This window comes from Myotis davidii, unplaced genomic scaffold (assembly GCF_000327345.1).
Source record: "Myotis davidii unplaced genomic scaffold, ASM32734v1 scaffold441, whole genome shotgun sequence".
Classification (NCBI taxonomy): domain Eukaryota; kingdom Metazoa; phylum Chordata; class Mammalia; order Chiroptera; family Vespertilionidae; genus Myotis; species Myotis davidii.
Window position 1 is genome coordinate 2,232,553 of NW_006291818.1, and position 20,671 is coordinate 2,253,223.

Here is a 20,671-nt window from a genome sequence, read left to right on the forward strand (position 1 = left end):
AAAAGTAGAATAATAATTGAGAAAAATAATTTTAAAATATATATTAAAAATATAGAAAAAGAAATATAATATATATAAATACCCCTTTCTTTAACCTTTCTATCTATGTATTCATCTATTTTTGGAAAAGGAGAATAGAGAGCAGATAGATCTGAGTTGATGATAGAAACTAAGTTATTAGATGAAGAGAACAAGCGAGGAGAGGAAAAAACGCATAAACAACAACAAAAAACAGACAACAACAAGAAAGAAAGAAAAAAAGAAAAAAATTGGCTAGCAAAGAAAGAGAAAAGAAAAGCGTGCATGGATGTGGAGCAGCGGAGAGGAAATTAGATATATAAGTAGGCCAAGGGTGACTACTTTAATATTAATGTGTCAATAAAGCAGATAAAGATCAATTTTTAACAAGGAGTAAAAAGAAAGGATAGAGAAAAACTAAAGCAGGAGCAGGAGATGAGAAAGGGAAAAGTGAGGAAGTGTTGGCTTAAGGAAAAAAATTGAGATAAAAATAATGATAAAAAATGAATAAATAAAAATAGAATGTAGAACACTAATCCAAATAATTGAGAAAAATAATTTTAAAATATATATTAAAAATATAGAAAAGGAAATATAATATATATAAATACCCCTTTCTTTAACCTTTCTATCTATGTATTCATCTATTTTTGGAAAAGGAATAAATAATAATAATAATTTATAGTGAAAAAAAATTTTGGTTTCTTAAGTAAAAGATAAAAAATGAAAAAGTGAAGAAGTGAAGTTCGTTCACTTCAGCGGGCTTTCAGTGTCCCATGGGGCATGGCTTACCCCTTTCCACTGTTCTCTGTTTCCTGTCAGGTAGTCAGCACAGTGTTGAATTTCCCATTGATCCACCACTACTCTGTGTCATACGCCACAACTTTGGTATGAATCAATCTGCCCACTTTGTTTTTCCGCCAGCTTTCAGTCATATTTACACAAGTGTCTGTTTCTGACATGGACCTTAGGTGGCAGTGTTTCTGTAATAGTTTTCAGGACCAAATGGCCCCTCAACCCAGTCCCCCAGGGCTCCCTGGGGGTATTTAGAATCTTCCTTTCTCTGCGGTGCTCAAGACTGGTTGCAGCTCTGCTGCTAGGAGGAGCCTGGTCTTAGGAGAAAAATGTCTGTTCAGGGTTGGAGGGATGGGCTGTCCCAGAGCTGGCATCCTTATCATCTCTATTCTGCTCCCGAATTTCCACAAAAACCACCATCTCCTGAAGGCCCAGTGAGTGTTTTTAATTGAAAGATCCTATGCACTGGGTTTAGCAAGTAAAAGCAAGAAGATTATAAAGACAGAGCAACCATGCTGCCTCGGGTCTTTCTACCTTCGACACTGTGTGACCAGTGTAGAACTTCAGGTTGCCTTTCTGGGCACAGCCTCACACAGCTTAGATCTAGAGTCCCCCACTGCTAGCAGCCCTATGGACCCCTTACCACATTCCAGGGCTACACTGACCCCAAGGGATGAGGATTTGGTGCAGCACAGTCTCCCTCTGAAACTCGAGTCCCAGCTGTGTGCGTCTCTTCCTCCAGCCCGGATCTCGGTATCCACCTCTCTCCAGGCAATCTCTGACCTTTCTGTCTACAGATTGCCTCACTAGCTGTGTTTAATTCACCAGTTCTGGGTGGATGTTAATCGATTCAGCTGTTTCTTCTATTGGCTCTGTCAGAAGGTGCAGGACCCATCTGCTTATTTGGCCTCGACCTTGTCTCCCCTGGACAAACTTTTTAGGTACCTGCAGCCAGGCAGGCTGGAGTCTTGGTGTACGTGGGTTCACAGCTGGTCCCTGGCCAGTGTGGCTGTAGGATCCCAGGTGGTATTCGAGGTCTTCCCCCAGTGAAGGTAAGACAGGGCTTCCGATCGCAGTCGCTCTCCCCTTCAGATGGCGCAGTCTCTGTGGTAGAGCCGGCTGCCCTGGAAGGATTTCAGCGGTAGTAGAGGCTGTCTGGCCAGGGGAGCCTGGTCTGCCAGTCCCCAACAGCCCTGTGGAATATAACTCCCTCACTCACACATCCACACATTCCCCTAACATCCACACATTCCCCTTTCGCTCTCTCACTCACTCCTACACTATCTCCCTCACTGCCATCCTGTTGGCCACCATCTTGGATCTCCAGGGTTAGTTCTTTTGGTTTGCGAATATTTTACTATAGTTGCGTCCTTGGAATAAATCCCACTTGGTCATGGTGTGTGATCTTTTTAATATATCGCTGGATCTCATTTGCTAATATTTTGTTGAGGATTTTAGCATCTATGTTCATCAGGGATATTGGCCTTTAATTCTCTTTTTTTCTAGTGTCTTTATGCTGCCTCAGAAAAAGAGGTTGAAAGTATTCCTTCCTCCTGGATTTTTTGGGAATAGTGTGAGGAGGATAGGTGTTAGTTCTTTGAATGTTTGGTAAAACTTCCCCGTGAAGCCGTTTTGACGAGGGCTTTTGTTTGCTGGAAGTTTTTTGATTATTGCTTCTATTTCCTCAGTTGTTATTGGCCTATTCAGGTTTTCTGCTGCTTCTTGATTTAGGTTGGGAAGATTGTTTTTTTTTTAAGAAATTTTTCCATTTCATCCACATTGTCCAGCTTGTTGGCATATAGTTGCTCATAGTATTTTCCTATAATCCTTTGTATTTCTGTGATGTCAGTTGTTACTTCACCGCGTTCATTTTGGATTTTACTTATTTGGGTCCTCTCTTTGTTTCTTGATGAATCTGGCTAAAAGTTGATCAATCTTGTTTATACTTTCAAAAGAACCAGCTCTTGGTTTCATTATTTTTAAAACTTAGTTGAAAATTTTTGATTATCATATTCTTAATCTTAGATTTTGTTTTCTGAATATTATTTTTTTATAATATTCTTTCTTGTCTTATATCTCTAAATATGGTAATTATATATTTTTTCCAATATTTTTCTTGCTATCTGCATTTGCCTCTTTTCCTTAGGATTCTTTTATCTGTTTTATTGACTTTGGTCTGAAAAACAGGAGGTTTTCCTGAAATTAATGGTGCTTATTGGTTGTCTATCCCTGTAAGAGCAAGGCACTAAAATGCTTCCTGGGGACTCAGTGTTTGGTCTCAGAACATCTAGGATTGTTGTTATTTACTATATGCTCTTTGGTCTGTATCTTCAGATGAGAAATTTGCCTTGCATGGAATAAGCCTCATTTTGTTCCCTATTTTTGTCTAGCACCTCATTCCTGTTTTGCTCTATCTATGCCTGGCATTCCTAAATTTGGTTCAGTTTTTGTAGTATATTTCCCACTTATTGCCTCATTTTTTCAAATTATAAGCAAAAGTTTATGCAGAAAGTCACAGAGGTAGAAGTGAACCATAGAAGAAATGGTTTTAGGAAACAAGTTACAGAGGCAAAAGAAAGGCCAGTGGAGCTTAGGAGAGAGAAAGGTAAAGGTCACATGCTTGGTGGGAGAAGGAGAGTAGGAAGGGAAAGGTGTGAGCATGCTCCTGAGAGAGAGAGAACCCCGCCTATTGCCTCTATTGCCTCTTATTCTTAGTTTATCTCCTTTTTGTTAATATTCTTTTTTCAGATAATGATTAAGTGAAATCATTTTTGTAGATATACTCATATTCCAGGCATATGACTGAAACTCACTTAGATTGTATCTAAATTTTCAGTCCACTGTAAATAACTAGTCAGCCATTACCTATTTCTATATCTACCTATGTATCTATCTAGTTATCTAACATCTAAGAGAATGAGTTCTGAGTTTCTCACTATTGCTACCATGTACTAACTACAAATATCAATTCAGAAATTGCTACTCGGATTATTAAAGTAGATCCTAAGTATACTATGTATTAAAAATGTATTTTTCTTTTTGAAAATAAGGTTTGCTTTCCTTTTGAAAATTAGGTAAGTCAAAAATGGCAGAACTCTTTATGGAATGTGAAGAAGAAGAGTTGGAACCCTGGCAGAAGAAAGTAAAAGAGGTTGAGGATGATGATGATGATGAGCCGATCTTTGTTGGAGAGATAGCAAGTTCAAAACCAGCAATTTCAAGTAAGCATTTATTTTTAGTGAAGCCAAGTTTTATAAAATACTGTTTCTAATGGAAAAAGTTTACAAACTGGCTTAGGAGGTACTTATGTCCTTGCTTCTCTGTAAAGAATTGGGAATGAAAGGTTGGGTGGGAGATAAGTAAGACTTTTAGAAACAGGGTGGGGATGTGATTGGGTACTTGAGGGAGGAGTTAGGTTAAAATATCAGATCTGAGAAAAAGAAATGGACTAAGATTAGCTGGTGACATTGGAGGTCTTTTTTTATTAGAAATCATAATTTTGCCGAAACCGGTTTGGCTCAGTGGATAGAGCGTCAGCCTGCGGACTGAAAGGTCCCAGGTTCGATTCCGGTCGAGGGCATGTACCTGGGTTGCGGGCACATCCCCAGTAGGAGATGTGCAGGAGGCAGCTGATCGATGTATCTCTCTCATCGATGTTTCTAACTCTCTATCTCTCTCCCTTCCTCTCTGTGAAAAATCAATAAAATATATTAAAAAAAAATAAATCATAATTTTTATGGAGCTAAATTTTCTACTTATATATGTATTCTTTTTTTTCATTTAAACTCAGAAGTAGAGGGGAAAAAGGGTTTAGAATACTTTGTTGAAAATGTCAGAATGTACTAAATAAGTTTGTGTTATTCTTAGATAGGGGTTCTCAATTCTAGGCAACTGCCTTATCGCAGTGTCATCCATTCATAGATATAAAATGTATGGGTAGTGAATGATTGCAGTCTCTGGCCTGTATGCTAATAGTTGCTTCTGATCACATCCATTTTCCAGCAACTTGCATTTATATTCATGAAAGAGAAGGGCACTGTCTACAGCTACTGTATTTGGATGACATAGCAGTTAAATCTTTATGGGTTTTTAACAGAACATCTTGATATGTTTATAGATACTAAATTTCAGTTAGAGTAATTGGATTTGACCTTGTTATAATGTTCAAGCAAAGAGCAATAACACCTTTTAAAATATTCGCTCAAAAATATATAGAAGTGTAGAGAAGTAATGTATGAATGTTAGATTTTCTTACCAAGATAGTGCTTAAAAGTGTGATTAAGAGGCTACCTTAGCCCTGCCGGTGTAATTCAGGGGATTTAAGTGTTGTCCCGTGCATTGAATGGTCACTGGTTCGATTCCTGGTAAGGGTATATGCCTGGGTCGCAAGATCCCCAGTAGGGGTGTGCAGGTGGCAGCCCATCCATATTTTTATCCCTCTCCCCCTCTCCCATCCTCTGTCTCTAAAAATCGTAAAAAATACAGGTATTTTTAAAAAGAATCCCTTGCTCTTTGCCCTTAAAAAACAAAAGAGGTTATTTAAAATATTTGGAAAGCCTGATACTTTCTTCTGTTGCCCCTAAACTTGTAAGGGCACTATTATTCAGTTTTATCAGAGGGATAATAACAATTGAATTCTCAATACCACGTCCTCTGGCACATTAATAATCTCTTATGGAGGTTCTAATTGGAGTGCCACTTTGATTATGAATTAAATGATACTTGTTGATGATAGTAGAACATAATTATATGTTCTCTTTAATTATTGTTTCTAGTAATTGTGATTATTTTATACTGGAATATTACCATATTGTAAAATTGTTATTGAAATTCTCTTATTGAAAACATGACAGTTAAGATTCAAGTTGATTTTATACTGATTGGACATGATTTAACAGTGTTCAACTAGAATAGTGTATACTAGTCCTATATAATAAAAGCCTAATATGCTAAGTGTCAGGTCGTCTGGTTGTTCGTTCAACCAACCAAAGCGTAATATGTTAATGATATGCTAAGGCCACTCAACTGCTTGCTATGGCGTGCACTGACCACCAAGGGGTAGATGCTCTTACCTGTAGGTTAGCTTGCTGCTGGGGTCTGACCGATTGGGGCTGAGCGAGACAGGCCAGACACACACTGGAGCCCTCCTGCGGTCCCTCCCTGGCTGGCCAACCTCCTGTGTCCCTCTCCAGCCCCTATTGTGCACCAGTGGGGTCCCTTGGCCTGGCCTGCGCCCTTTCACAATCCAGGAGCCCTCGGGGGATGTCGGAGAGCCAGTTTCTGCTCAATCCCGCAGGCCAGGCTGAGGAACAACAGTGGTACACGAATTCATGCACCAGGCCTCTAGTTTTAAAATAATTATGTCAAAAAGGAGATTGACCCCCAGTAGAATTTCTTTTCTGAATTGTTAAGATACAGAATTTAAATGATTGTATTGTTGGTTATGTGTAGGCCATAAAATGTTAACATGGAATATGGTTTGAATGTTTACATAGAATTACCAGAAAGAAGGGGAAAATCTGTGTTTTGTAGAATACAACCACTAAAAAGTACTTTAATAATAGTTCTTCGTTGGCTTGGTAAATACTTAATCATGAATTGCAGAATGAAAATGGTGTTAAGTTATTGGGGCAAAGTTGTTTATTCAGTAAGACATATGTAGTGCTTAGTTATAGACACTACATTGTCATTATCAGATAATAACCCTACTTCTGTATGGCCCCTTACTTTATAGGATTATTTTATGAGATCTGGTTATTTTTTACTGGGATGGAAGAAAAGGACATTTTAATGATATTTGGAGTGTTTGTGCTTTTACCTTTTTCTAACCAACAATTTAGGCAAAACCCACTCTTCCAAATTTTAGTTTGAGAATTGAGTAACCTAAGAGTTACAGAGTTTATATGCATGTAAGAATAAGGAAGTTTAAACTGATCCTGAAAGTCATATTAGACTCACATTGACTTCTGCTATAGTGGTAGATTTGAAACTCCATAAGTTATAAGATACTCTGGTAAACTATAGGTTCATTTTAGTTTGTAGCCTCTGGTAGTTTCTCTTTCAGAAATCAAGAGTAATGGTGCAGATAATCCAATGAGATCCCTCATAAGGTCACTTCAAAGCTTTTAGGGATGTGAATGGGATATGGAGCTTGGACAAGATTTTGATTTTGAGTAATAGGAACCTGAGTGTATATACAACCCTATCATCACTCAAAGAGAGACATATACTTCAATTATAAGTTGTATATGAATGTACTTTTGGAAAAGTTTTATTAATAATGTGGAATATTTCTTTGCCATGTAAAAGGTTTGACTTATATAGTCAGATTTATCAATTTTTTATTTTTGGCCTTTGGATTTTGAGTTATAGTTAGAAAGGTTCTAATACTATGCAACAATTAAAGCTTGTAATCTTGTCCCTTTAGTAAGTAAATAAATAAGTTTAACTGTATTTTAAAATAGTGATAACTTATAACTTCTTCCAGGAATCTATTTGTTTTTAAGTCATGATTTCTATTTTAATATATATTTCATTCAAATAAATGAATTTTAAAATAAATTCAATTTTTTTCAGATATTTTAAATAGAGTAAACCCCAGCTCATATTCAAGAGGAATAAAGAATGGCGCACTCAGTCGGGGTACAGTATTATTTTACTCTTTTAATTTTAAAGAGAAGTATTTTGAATCATTGATTATGTAGAAATATATTCAATATATTGTGTAATTTTGAAATACAGGTATTACTGCTGCATTCAAGCCTACAAGTCAACACTACACGAACCCAACATCAAATCCAGTGGCTGCCTCGCCAGTAAATTTTCATCCTGAATCTAGATCTTCAGATAATTCTGTTATTGTTCAGCCTTTGTCTAAACCTGTAAGTGTTTCTGAAACTACACAGTCAGCTCAGGTATACATTGGATATTATTTATAAATGTCAGCAATACTCAATTAAAATTCTGAACTAGCATGGGTAGAAGCATTATCAGCATCAGAAAATGTCACCATTAAGAGCTCAGAAAATGTCACCATTAAGAGCTCAACCAGTACCCAAAGCAATGACTGCAGGAACTACCCAGCCTGTTTCTTAGTAATATGATTAAATTGAATAGGTACAGTATTAAAAACTGTGCTATCAAAACATGAATAAAAGTATAGTCAGTAATGAATATTGCATAATGGCAAACTGGCTAAGATTATAAAATGCACCAAGTATTCTTCATTCTTAATTAGGAAAATTATTGAGAGTCTATCATAGCTTTTTATTCTGAAAACGTACCTTTATAGTATTAAAAAAAAAACTCAACTAAAAGTACTAGTTAATGGTAATAGTTAAAATTTATTGAACTGTTAATATGTGCAAGGCTTTGTGCTAAATGATATATATATATAATATATAAGTTAATCTGATTTAATTCTTAAATATCCTGTGATGTAGGCACTATTGTTACCCTATTTTATATTTGAGGAAATTGAGGCTCACAGAGGTTCAATAATTCACTAGTGCCACAGAGCTGGCAAATGATAGATTTGGAATTTTACTCAGACTAACCCATAGTTCATATGTGTTTTTATATATATATATATAAAAGTATACATAAATGTATACTTTAACATGTTAAGCGCCCAGCCTGTTTTGTCTTCCAGATGGAAAGTATAGTGTCAGTCACCGGTGACTGCCATGGCGCTTACGTTTTTTAAAAAAATGGTAGCATTGCTTTCATGTGACCATTTTCAAAGTGCAATTTTCAGACCCTGGAGTTTCTTCTGAGATTCTTTCATGACTTTGAAAATCAACACTATTATCACAAAAATAGAAAGACACTATTTGCCTTTTTCACTATGTTGACATTTATTGTAATAATAATACAAAGACACTATTTACCTTTTCACCATGTTGACATTTGCACTTATAATATAAAAGCAATGGTGAGTAAACTGCTTGTGCCTCAGGACAGTGGTATCAAGCTGTACTAGTAATTTTTGTATTAGTCACCACCATGCATTCACAGTAAAAAATATTACAGTCATACTGAATTTACCTGAGGAAGTATTGAAATACTTTGTTAATTCTAATTTTGAATTTGTGTCTTTAAAAAATATTTTGTGTAGTGAAATGGGTAGTATGCATAAAGCACTTCTGTGTCTGAAGTATGATATATTTTGAGGAAAATCACTTGTGTATTGAATTGTAAGCTAAACTACCCACTTTTTAAAAACAGAAGAACATTTTTACTTGAAAGAATGACTGACAACCCATGGTGTATTATTTATTTTTGTGTAGAAATGTTACCATAAACATGTGGTTTAAAACCACACACATTTCTTATCTCATACTTTTTGTGCGTTAGTAGTCAGTTCATGGCTTAGCTAGATCCTCTGCTTTAAGATCTCACAAGGTTACATTCAAGGTGTGGGATCTGAGGTTGAAGTCTCATCTGAAGCTCAGCTGGGGAAGTATCTGTTTCTAAGTTCTCATGGTATTGACAGCACTTGTTCCTTAAGGGTTGTCATACTGAGAGTCTCAGTATTTTACTGGCTTTTGGCTGAATCTTTTTCAGGTGGGTCTTCCCAACATGGCTTTTGCTTCCTCAAAGTCTGAAAGAGAAAGAGAAAGAGAATCCTTAACAAGGTGGCATTAAAATCTTATATAATGTGATCACATACAAAAATTGTGTATCTTGTCACCTTTGCTGTATTCTTTTTTTTTTTATTGCTTAAAGTATTACAAAGAGTATTACATATGTCTCCTTTTTTTGCCCCCGCCCTTGACAATCCCCTGGCCTCCCCTACCCCCAGTGTCTTATGTCCATTGGTTATGCTTATATGCATGCATACAAGTCCCCGATTTGTTTTTTTTAATCCAGGCCCTACCCCCAAGGTGACCCCAGTTTCAGAACTCCATAGTGGCCCCACAGGGAATTAAAGCTCTTAGAGTTCTGTATTTCTATCTAGAAGATCCAGCACAAAGGGTCCTTGTGGTCTGAAAAGTGTCCACGGCTGTGTGTGGGAAATACCTGTTATTTTTCTCTCTCTCTTCTCTCTCCCCACTTTGCCCGAGGACAACCCTGATCACACAAAGTTATGTGGCAACAGAACAGGCAACTTAAACTCCAAGAGAACATTGTCTCCCTGTGGAGAGGCCTCAAAAATGGGCTCCTGCACCAGTCTGCATTCCCACCAGCAGTGCACAAGTGTTCCTTTTTCTCCACATCCTCTCCAGCACTTGTCATTTGTTGAATTGTTGATGATAGCCATTATGACAGGTGTGAGATGGTACCTCATTGTTGTTTTGATTTGCATCTCTCGGATGATTAGCGACTTTGAGCATGTTTTCATATGTCTTTGGCTTTCTGAATGTCCCCTTTTAAAAGGTGTCTATTTAGGTGCTTTATTCTTTTAGTTAGAAGCAAGTAACATGTCTTGCCTGCACTAAAAGGGAATCATATAGAACATGAATACCAGAGTGGAGGGATCATGAGGCCACTTTTGAGTCTGTTCACCACACACAATGAGTTACTTAATCTTGGTTATTTGGCAAACATTTGCACAAAATTGAAAAAGGCACCTGTCACGTAGCAAAACCACTGATAGTATTTCTGTGAAGAGTAAAATTTGAGCTTTCAATCAAAAATTAGAATTTTTGAAAACTTGTATCTGCTACCATGATCTTGACAGCTTCCCAGTATTTAAAGACTTTTCTGATGGGTAGTATTAATAATTAAGATTTTTTTGTTACTGTATACTGAACTCTGTCAAGATTTGGACGATCTGCATAATTCAAAGAAACCAGTATTTTCCATATAACCAATGTATGATGTTACAAAATTATACCTGAAAGAAAGATCCTTTCAAAGTGTAAGATAGACTAATAGATTTTAATGAAACAAAGTACAAAGTTTAGTGATTAGGAGTAAGATTTTGCATTCCAACAAACCTTTAAGAAAATACCAACTGTTGAGTTTTGGTGTAGTATTAAAGAAGTGCACTTACAGTTATCCTAAAGTGCTTTAAAATACTCCCTCTTTCACCTGTATATATTTATAAAGCCAGATTTTCTTTATATTTTTCAACCAAACATTTCCTAGCAAATTAAAAGCAGAAGTAAATATGAGACTATAGTAGGTTTTGATTAAGCTAGACACTAAAGAGATTTGCCACTCTTTAATTTTTTTTTGTTTTCAAAATAGTCATAAAAATTACTTATGTTAATCTACCTTTGGTTTATTATAGTTTAAAATAAAATTAATACATATTTTTAAATTTTTCTGTTTTAATTTCTAATATGGCAAATATTAATGAATATGTCCCACCTGAATAAAAAACTCTTTTGAGTCTTCAGTAATTGTTAAATGTGTAAAGCGGTCCTGAAACCAAGGAGTTAGAGTATTAACACAAAAAGTTACCCAAAATATAGAGTATTTGCTATAAGTTAAAATCAAATTAACTCTTTTTTTTCATGTTTATAATAAGCTATTTGACATTGGCCTTAGAGAATAGTAAATTTTCCTTATGTTCTTTTGGCAGTAAGGGAAACAACTACCAAAGCACCTATACATTTTCTTGCAAATAATCAAGCTTAACACCACAATTGAATCCAAATATTTTTAGTACTAATAGTTTATTTTTTTCTGTATTTTATATCTTATTACTATAAGGTAATTTACCTACCTCTTGGCACTAAAAATTGATATTTTGAAGTGGTATCTTTTATAGAAGAGTTATTAAATTTAATTTTAGCCTACATAAAAATGAAAAGGAAGACTACAGCCTTTTAAAACTATGGCTAAATAAATGCAACTTCTATTTATATTTTGAAGATGTTATATATCATAAAAAATAAGAATATCTTTGGGCAGACACCTACCTCCCACCAACTCCCTCCTCACCCTTTGCGAATTCTTTTCTGTGGTTTTAGCATTCTGAAGTAATGATTAATAGTGAAATAGGCCCGGAATTAGCATTTAAAAGACTTAGATTGAAGCAAGAGATTTGAATGCTGATTTTGCTTTGCTCTTAACCATTGTCAAACCTCTCTGAGCCTCATTTTCTTTATATCTAAAATGAGAGATTTTACCCAAACTACTAACTCTCAATTTTGGCTTCTAAGATTCCATAGGCTATATTGAATGCTACTATAGATGGAAAGCTATCCAAAATATAAAGATTATTTGCTATTAGTTGGAATCACATTAAGTCAGTAGTTTTCTAATGCTTATCGTAAGCTGTTTGGCATTTGGAGAATAGAAAGCCAGAAAAAGAAACTTAGTTATTTAATTCAGTTTGCTAGAGAAATCTTTCCAGCATTGGACTCAGAAAAAAAACAAAGTTTGGGGTGGTATCTTTGGTGTTATAAAAGTTAGAAACTAAAACTTTCTAAATTACAGTGTTTTATTTATATGGGCTTAGTTTTTTAAATCAAAGCACCTCAATTGGTGTTTCCCAATCTTGGAGAATATTTAAAGGAGAGATTTTACCAATTGGTCTGGGTGGGTCCTGAAATGATGCATTTTAAACAACTCTCCCAAGTGATTCTAATGTGCAGTTAAAGTTAAGAATGACAGATGTATTCTGGAATGAATTGAGAATCCACTTTAAGGGACTTTACTCTGAATTTTGGAAGCAACTGTTTTTAATAAATTATAGTTTTTTATTTTATGTCATTTTTTTTGTTTACTTTTCATGGAATATCTCTATACTTTAGCATCTCCTTTAGATAGCAGGGATCTATTATCACCTATAAAGTCAGTGTGATATAGCCTAAGGGCATAGGCTTTGTAATCAGACCTGGGTTCTAATTCAACCCCAGCAATAAGAAGTTGGGGCTATATCACTAACCTTACATAACTATAGTCTATAAATTTATAGAATGGTGTATAATATTTGGTCTTTATTAGTCAAGTACTTGATTTAATTCATAAATGCACTGTGAATTTCAAGTACATTTGAAACATATGTACTGTGTAGTGCAAGTATATTTAAAGTGCAAGTACATTTAAATTTGAAAGGTGACTAACTTGAAGCTCAGAAGTTTCTTGCCCAAGGTTTCATAAATAAATGTATAGGTCTTCTTAATTCCAGTCTAATGCCTTACTGTTGTATTTGATATCTTTCCAAACTATTTTATAAGATATTAAAATTCCCTGTTGCCGAATTATTTTAATCAGTTAATGTTGAATAACATGAAACCTGGGCTCTGAAATTGTGGTAATTAACCAGAGTTGTCCCCTAAGAAAGTGTTATCAGTATTAACTTTATATTTCTGTTAAAGTACTATTTTAGAAAATGCAAGTAAATATTTTCCAATTTTTGAAGGGCAAATATTTGGAGAAAATATTTATCTTGAATTGAGATTGTGGTTGGTTACAGTTAAATCATATGACTATGGCATCATTGATTTTTTAAATACTATATAGTAAAGCTCAAATGCAGCTATCTTCCTGTTAGGCCTCAAATACTAAGGGTGGTTTGGGTTACTTCAATACCTGTTTCCATAACTTTTTTTAAAACAACAGCCATCATTTATTTAGTCACAGATTTGCAATGTGTACAGGCTGTGATAAGAAAGACCCATTTCTTTTTCTTAATTAATTACTTTTATTGGGGTATAATTGACAATATATATAAATTTTCGGTGTATAACACAAAGATTTGATTATTTGTATATATTACAAAATGATAACCATAGTAAGTCTAGTTAACAATTAACTCCATATGTATGGAGTTTTTTTTAATAAGAAATTTTAATATCTTAGCAACTTTCAAATATTCAGTATGTTGTTATTATTGTTATTTTGTTAATCCTCACCTGAGGATACTTTTTCCATTGATTTCTAGAAAGTAGAAAGGAAGGAGTAGGCTGGGAGAGAAACATGGATGTGAGAGAGACACATCAATTGATTGCCTCCAGGAGGTGCCCCAACCAGGGCCAGGGAACAAACCTGCAACTGAGGAAGGTCCCCTTGAGCATCAGTCAAACCCGAGACCCTTTGGTGAGCAGGCAGACGCTCTACCACTGAGCCACAATGGCCAGGGCTATTTTTAACTGTGGTTACAATGCTGTAAATTACATTGCTATGACTTATTTTATGGGTGGAATTTTTTACCTTTGATTCCCTTCACCCATTTGTTTTCATAATTTCTTAACAAACCAATGTCAATAGAAAAGTTGGTAGCAAAACAAAATTTTAAAAATGTAGTTATTCCTCAGTTTATTAGGATAAAACAAACTTTTATGTTTTTACTTTAAAATAATGTTTATTTGGGGGAGGAAAGTTTAGAAAGAGACATGTATTTTGAATATTTTCCTCCTCAGATAATATAGAGTATATCAAATCAGAACCAAATGGTGAATACAGACACGTATTCCTCTTTTCTCACTGAACATTCTACTTTGAATATTCTTTGGATTCTTCTAAAAAATATGATCTTAGTGGTTGTATGAAAGTTTGTTCTTTAATTTTTTTAAGCCATTCTGCCATTGTTGGACATATAAATTGCCATTGCCTTTATTTGCAAAAATTAAAAAGTAATAACATTTACTATTTATTTGCATTTAAATATTTTTGCTATTAAAATGTTATTTTTAATTTTTAAACGTTAAATTGATTTCAAATGAGTATTGGACTTATAGGGAAAATAATACAAAGTTTCATTAAAAAAAAAAAAAAGAATTCCATATACCCCTAACCCAGTTTACCCTAACGTTAACATCTCTCTTATCATAATCAGGTAGTCAACATTAACTAACTGCAGACCTTATTTGAATTTACCAGTTTTTCTGTTAATGTCATTTTTCATTCCCAATATCTTAGTCAGGATCATAAGTAGTTATAGCAGTTAGTTATTTCTTCTTAGTCTCCTCATCATTTTTTGCAGTTACTGACTCTTTGTCTTTCATGACCTTGATACTTTTTGTTTTCAATATTATCATCTTTATTTTTTATTTATTTTTACTTTTTGAAATGTATATTAATTAATAATTAATTTTATTATACATATTTTTTATTTTATTGTTTAAGGTATTACAAAGAGTAGTACATATGTCTCCTTTTTTTTCAGTACTTAAAAGCTGCCAATGTTGTTATTTGCATTTGTTTGACTAGTAAATTGGATAAAAGTTTTTTGTTATGTATTGGTCATTTGTATTTTGCTTTTTAAAAAAATACATGTTTTTATTGATTTCCAGGGAGAGGAAGGGAGAGGGAGAGATAGAAACATTAATGATGGGAGAGAATCACCATCAGCTGCCTCCTACATGGCTCACACTGGAGATCGAGCCCACAACCCAGGCATGTGCCCTGACAGGGAATAGAACCATAACCTCCTGGTTCATAGGTTGATGCTCAACCTCAGCCACACCGGCCAGGCTGTATTTTGCTTTTGAAGTGTTTCAGTTTATGTTCTTTGCCCATTCTTAAAGTGACTTTTTCCCTTTAGTTTTTTTTTTAATTGATCTCAGAAAGGAAGGGAGAGAAATAGAGAGAAACATCAGTTATGAGAGAGAATCATTGATTGGCTGCCTCCTACATGCCCCCTCCTGGGGGAGGTATCTAGCCCACAACCTGGGCGTGTGCCCTTGGCCAGAATCGAACCTGGGATCCTCTATCCACTGAGTCAAACTTCTAGGGCCCCTTTAGATTTTTAAGCATTGCTGATCTTAAAGCTTTTGCATGTTAAATGTTATAATGTATAGAATGATCCAGAAGTCACGGAGTTTATTCTCCTCAATGATGATCTTTTATAAATAGCGTTCGAATATATTGTGTGTATCAGTATATTTAATATATAATAGTATTGGAGTATATATCTCTAAATTATATAGACCACACTTTTCATAATTAGTTATACTAAACATATGTGTGTTAATGTAAATTTATACTGCCTTATACTTTATCACATGATTCATCTCATACTTTTTACTCTTCTTGAGATCGTTCTGCTTACTGGGACCATCCTCATGGAAAGGCTGGAACTTCCCTTGAGCTGTAAGGTCTCCAGCTGGCCTAGATCATTCTTTTAAACAACTTTCATTGTAAACCCTGTCTTTCAGGTTTTCTTATTTGTTCACTTTGCCGATCAGGCAGCTTTTGTCTTTACCCTGTGAGATGGGAGGTTACCTGGCCCAGCATAGGTTTCTGTGGGATGGTGGGAAGAATGAAGAACCCATTCTTTCTCTTCCTAATCTTTGGCTTATACATTTTTCCAATAAAGATGATTCTAAAACTCATACCACCTATACCAGGGGTGGGCAAACTTTTTGACTTGAGGGCCACAATGGGTTCTTAAACTGGACTGGAGGGCCGGAACAAAAGCATGGATGGAGTTTTTGTGTGAACTAATATAAATTCAAAGTAAACATCATTACATAAAAGGGTACGGTCTTTTTTTTTTTAGTTTTATTCATTTCAAATGGGCTGGATCCGGCCCGTGGGCCGTAGTTTGCCCACGGCTGATCTATACTAATAAAAGGGTAATATGCTAATTAGACTGGACGTCCTTCTGGACATCCTTCTGAGGGCCGGCAGCCGCAGCAACTGTGAGGGCTGAGGGCCAGTCTGTCGCCGCAGTCCCTTTTGCAGATGCTGCGGGAGAAGGCAGAAGGGAGAAGGCAGTGCTGCAGGAGAAGGCAGAAGGCCGGCACCGTGGGAGAAGGCAGAAGGGAGAAGGCCGGCACCGCAGGAGAAGGCAGAAGGGAGAAAGTGGCAGTTAGGCAGTTAGGGCCATCAGGCCAGGAGGGGAGAGCAGTTAGGGGGATCAGGAGAGGAAAGCAGTTAGGGCGATCAGGCCATCATGGGAAAGCAGTTAGGCATTCAGGGTATCAGGCCGGCAGGGGAGAGCAGTTAGGGGTGATCAGGCAGGCAGGGAGCAGTTAGGAGCCAGTGGTTCCGGATTACAAGAGTAATTGAGTCATCAAAGGTTAGTCTTATAATATTGCAGTTAAATTTACTTTTATAAAAATATGAAACAGAATAATTATAACTGTGTTGAATAAATGTAATACTCCTCTGAAATATTTTAACAGGGTTACATAACAAACTCATCACGAGTTGCATCTAGTAATTCTACAGAGTTGCTGTTTGACTTGACCCAGGATACAGGATTATCACATTACCAAGGAGGACCGACACTTTGTATAACAGGTTGGTTTTAGTATTTTTTTTAAAAATTATAAGAAGAAACTTGGTGAATATGCATGTGAAATAGATTTTCTGTTTGAAGTCTTTGTCTTCATGTTAAGTTTTTTATATAGTAAAGTAGAATGGTGCTAATCGTGCATGGCTTTCTTGGGTTGTTTTAAATCTTACTTAATGATAGAATATTTTACTTCTTCCTTTTAATGCCATAGGCTAATTGACTTTGAGATCGTTCTCACTTGCACTAAACATACGCTGAAAATAATTGCCATAAGTTAGAGAAGTCCTCTGATAACCTGAATACTCTGTTAAAAGAAGTACTAAACCTTTTATGATGACCAGTGTGAAAAGTATATGATTATAGTTAATGTTTTAATTAGTTTAGTGGCTTCCTACTAATTTAATGATTTATATATGACAAGTATGATTATAGAGTACTATTATAAAGTGGTTATAATAAATTTGTATATAATTAGTATTCACTAAATGCCCTTTGAAGGAGTAATGAAATGTTCCTATTGAAGAAGAGTTAAAGTTCTTTGTATACTAATAACAAAGCTCTTCATTAACCTACAATATAAAATAGTTTGCTATGAAAAAATTTTATATAATTGAAAATTACCTGTAATCAAAGCAGTTATGCTTTGTATATTAGCAATTTTGAAATATTTCAAATATTTGACTAGAGATACACGAGATTTGGGGGACTTTTTAAAAATTATTTTCTAATAAATCAATGTAGAAAATTTACCAAATCTCTCCCAATGTTTTAATAGTAATATTAGTGCCTAAAATGCTTTTCTATTTAGATAACATTTATTTGATATTCACTTCTTTGGGTGTCACTTACTTTGTGACACTTGTAGAAATCTAATTTTTAAAATAGGTAGGAACCAGCTTTGGCCAGATACTCAGTTAGTTAGAGCTTTGTCCCAATATGCCAAGATTGCAGATTGGATCTCCTATTGGGGCACATACAAGAATCAACCAATGTATTCATAAATAAGTGGAACAACAAACCTCTCTCTTTTTCTCTCTCTCCCTCTCTCCTTCTTCCTCTCCCTCTTTTCCCTCTCTCTCTTCCCCTCCTTCTCCCCCTTTCTCGTCCCCCCTCTGTCTCTTTCTCAAGTCAATCCATAAAAATAAAAAATAGGTAGGAACCAAAAGAAACATGGAGAAAAAAATAGTGGTCTTAAGTCAGGCTTTACAAAACACATGGACTTTATTCATAGGAAAGGTCTGAATTCTTTAAACTTCTTGCAGTAAGGACAGTGGCACTTACACTTTAAGTTTCCTACTGCAGAGAGAAAGACTTCAGCCTGAGCAATAAGTAGGATGATTTAGAGATGTTAGTCTTGAGATTTTTGTAGTCTTTATCAAGTCTTTACACTTTAGTTTTCTCATATTATTAAAATGAAACTTTTATTTTTCTTATTTAGTGCATTCTCTAGATGAGGAATCAGCCATTTGGAGATCAATTTTTAATTCTTGCTCTATTTTAGTCAGAACTTTTTGAAGTACAAATAAGATAAAATTTGAAAATGCATTATGAACTTTAAAGGACTTGACAACAAATAGTTGCTGTGAATGATAATATGTGCTATGTGTTCAGTAGCATGATTAACTGACCACTGTCAGGTGATCACACGAATGCTGGAGATTAGATTTGAAATTGATCTTGAATGAGAATAGGATTTTTACTGACAGAGAAAGGGCTGTTGAGTATAGGAAACAACATAAACCAAAGACAACAGAGATAAATAAGTCAAATGGTCAGAATTTAAAACTCTTAAATGCAGAGGGATTTTATTTCTTATGTTAAAAATGTTTTTGAAGTAAAAGTTTTATTTCTATTGTTCATCTTGTTATATAATCAGATGCTTAATCCAAAATACCAATACTCATTGGCTTTTCAAGTAACCTGAGCATCTTACGAGAATGCTACTGTGATAACAAAATCTTTCCCAGGTCCCCATAGTATAGTCATTAGTAATTATCTGCTTTGAAGATGGAAAAAAAATCATTTTTATGTTATCTCAAAGGATGAAACAGAGGAGCCAATTAATATAATGGCTTATTTTTCTGACCTGTTTCCCCTTATTAGGTGAATCTACTAGAATAATTTTTTTCTTCTAAAGATCTGAAATATTTTTTTAGTAATGATTATATCTATCATTTATTACTGAATGCTTTCAGCTATTGTGTTGGGTGCTTTAAATGCACTATCTTATTTTATCTTAAAACAGCTTTGTAAAACGAGGTATAATAACAAAAGAGGAAACTGAGTCTCAGAGAAGTTAATTAAATAAGCCAAAAATACATATAGCTAGTCAGTGACAGAGCCTGGAATATTTCTCTTTTTTATTTCCAATTTTAAATCATTATTATTTTTCAATTATAGTTGACATTATATTAGTTTCAGATATACACCCCAGTGATTAGACATTACATAACTTACTAAGTGATCATCCCAATAAATCTTGCACCCATCTAACACCATACATAGTTCTTAGAATATTATTCGCTATATTCCCTATGCTGTACTTTATATCCTCATGACTATTCTGTAGTAACGAATTTGTACTTTTTAACCCCTTCACCTTTTTCACCCTTATACCCAACCCCACCACCCTTTGGTAATCGTCAAAATGTTCTCTGTTCTGCTTGTTCGTTTATTTTGTTTTTTTAGAGTCAATTATTGATAGATTTGTACTAATTGCCATTTTATTGTTCATATTTTTTATCTTTTTTTCTTCCTAAACAAGACTCAAATATTTCATATAGTACTAGTTTAATGGTGATGAACTCCTTTAGCTTTTTCTTGTCTGGGAAGTTCTTCATCTGTCATTTTATTCTAAACTAGGGGTCCAGTGCACGAATTCGTGTACCTTGAAAGGAACTGTGGGCCTCGAGGCTGCAGTAGACACAAACGGGTCTCAGCCCATCCTCCCCGCCCCTGCCTGGCCCCTCCTACCGCGGTCCCCAGTCTCCTTTCTGCTGGCAGCTCCACTCCCATCGCTGCCGCTCCCACGTGCTGACAGCTCTGGCCCCACTTGCACCCACAGATGGCGTGGAGTGATCGGGGCCAGCGCCAGCAGTGGGTGCAAGTGGGTCCAGCAGTGGCTCTGGCACTGACAGCGGGTGCGAGAGGCAGCTGCTGGCCCAGATCTCCCCTCAGGAGCAGGGGTAGGTAGAGAAGCCCTGAGGGGCTATTGGGGCTGGCAGCCGCCACTCCAGCTGATGGCACCAAGTGATTGGGACTGGCACCGGAAGCGGGTGTAGTGGCGGCTCCAGCAGTGAGTGCGAGAGGGGCTGCTGCCAGCAGCAGGTGCGAGTGCCAGGTGGAATTTTCAGTAACCACCAGATGCTCGCCCCGATGATAGTGACTGGTGCCCTGCATTGGTCTGGCGCCTCCGCTCACCTCCTCCACCATCCCTTCGCGGCCGACACCCACCATGCTCTGTGCTTTGCCGCCTGCAGCTGACACCCACCATGTTCTGCATGTGCTGCCTGTTGGTCAGCGCACATCATAGTGACCGGTTGTTCAGATGTTCCGCCGTTCAGTCTATTTGTATATTAGCCTTTTATTATATAAGACTAGAGGCCCAGTGCACTGTTTCGTGCACTGGTGGGGTCCCTAGGCCTGGCCTGCGTCCTCTTGCAGTCTGGGACCCCTTGGGGGATGTTGGACTGCCAGTTTTGGCCCGATCCCTGCAGC

General features: G+C 36.0%; 1 protein-coding gene across 1 annotated transcript in view; it reads left to right on the forward strand.

Moving 5' to 3' along the window:
* ZNF280D (zinc finger protein 280D) overlaps positions 1-20,671 on the forward strand; it is an 86,833-nt gene that overhangs the window by 5,041 nt on the left and 61,121 nt on the right. Inside the window, exons 2-5 of the mRNA XM_006765242.2 lie at positions 3,888-4,034; positions 7,390-7,455; positions 7,555-7,694; positions 16,842-16,959. Of these exons, the coding sequence (XP_006765305.1) occupies positions 3,899-4,034; positions 7,390-7,455; positions 7,555-7,694; positions 16,842-16,959 (460 nt within the window). The 5' untranslated portion in view covers positions 3,888-3,898. The remainder of the gene's footprint in view (positions 1-3,887; positions 4,035-7,389; positions 7,456-7,554; positions 7,695-16,841; positions 16,960-20,671) is intronic.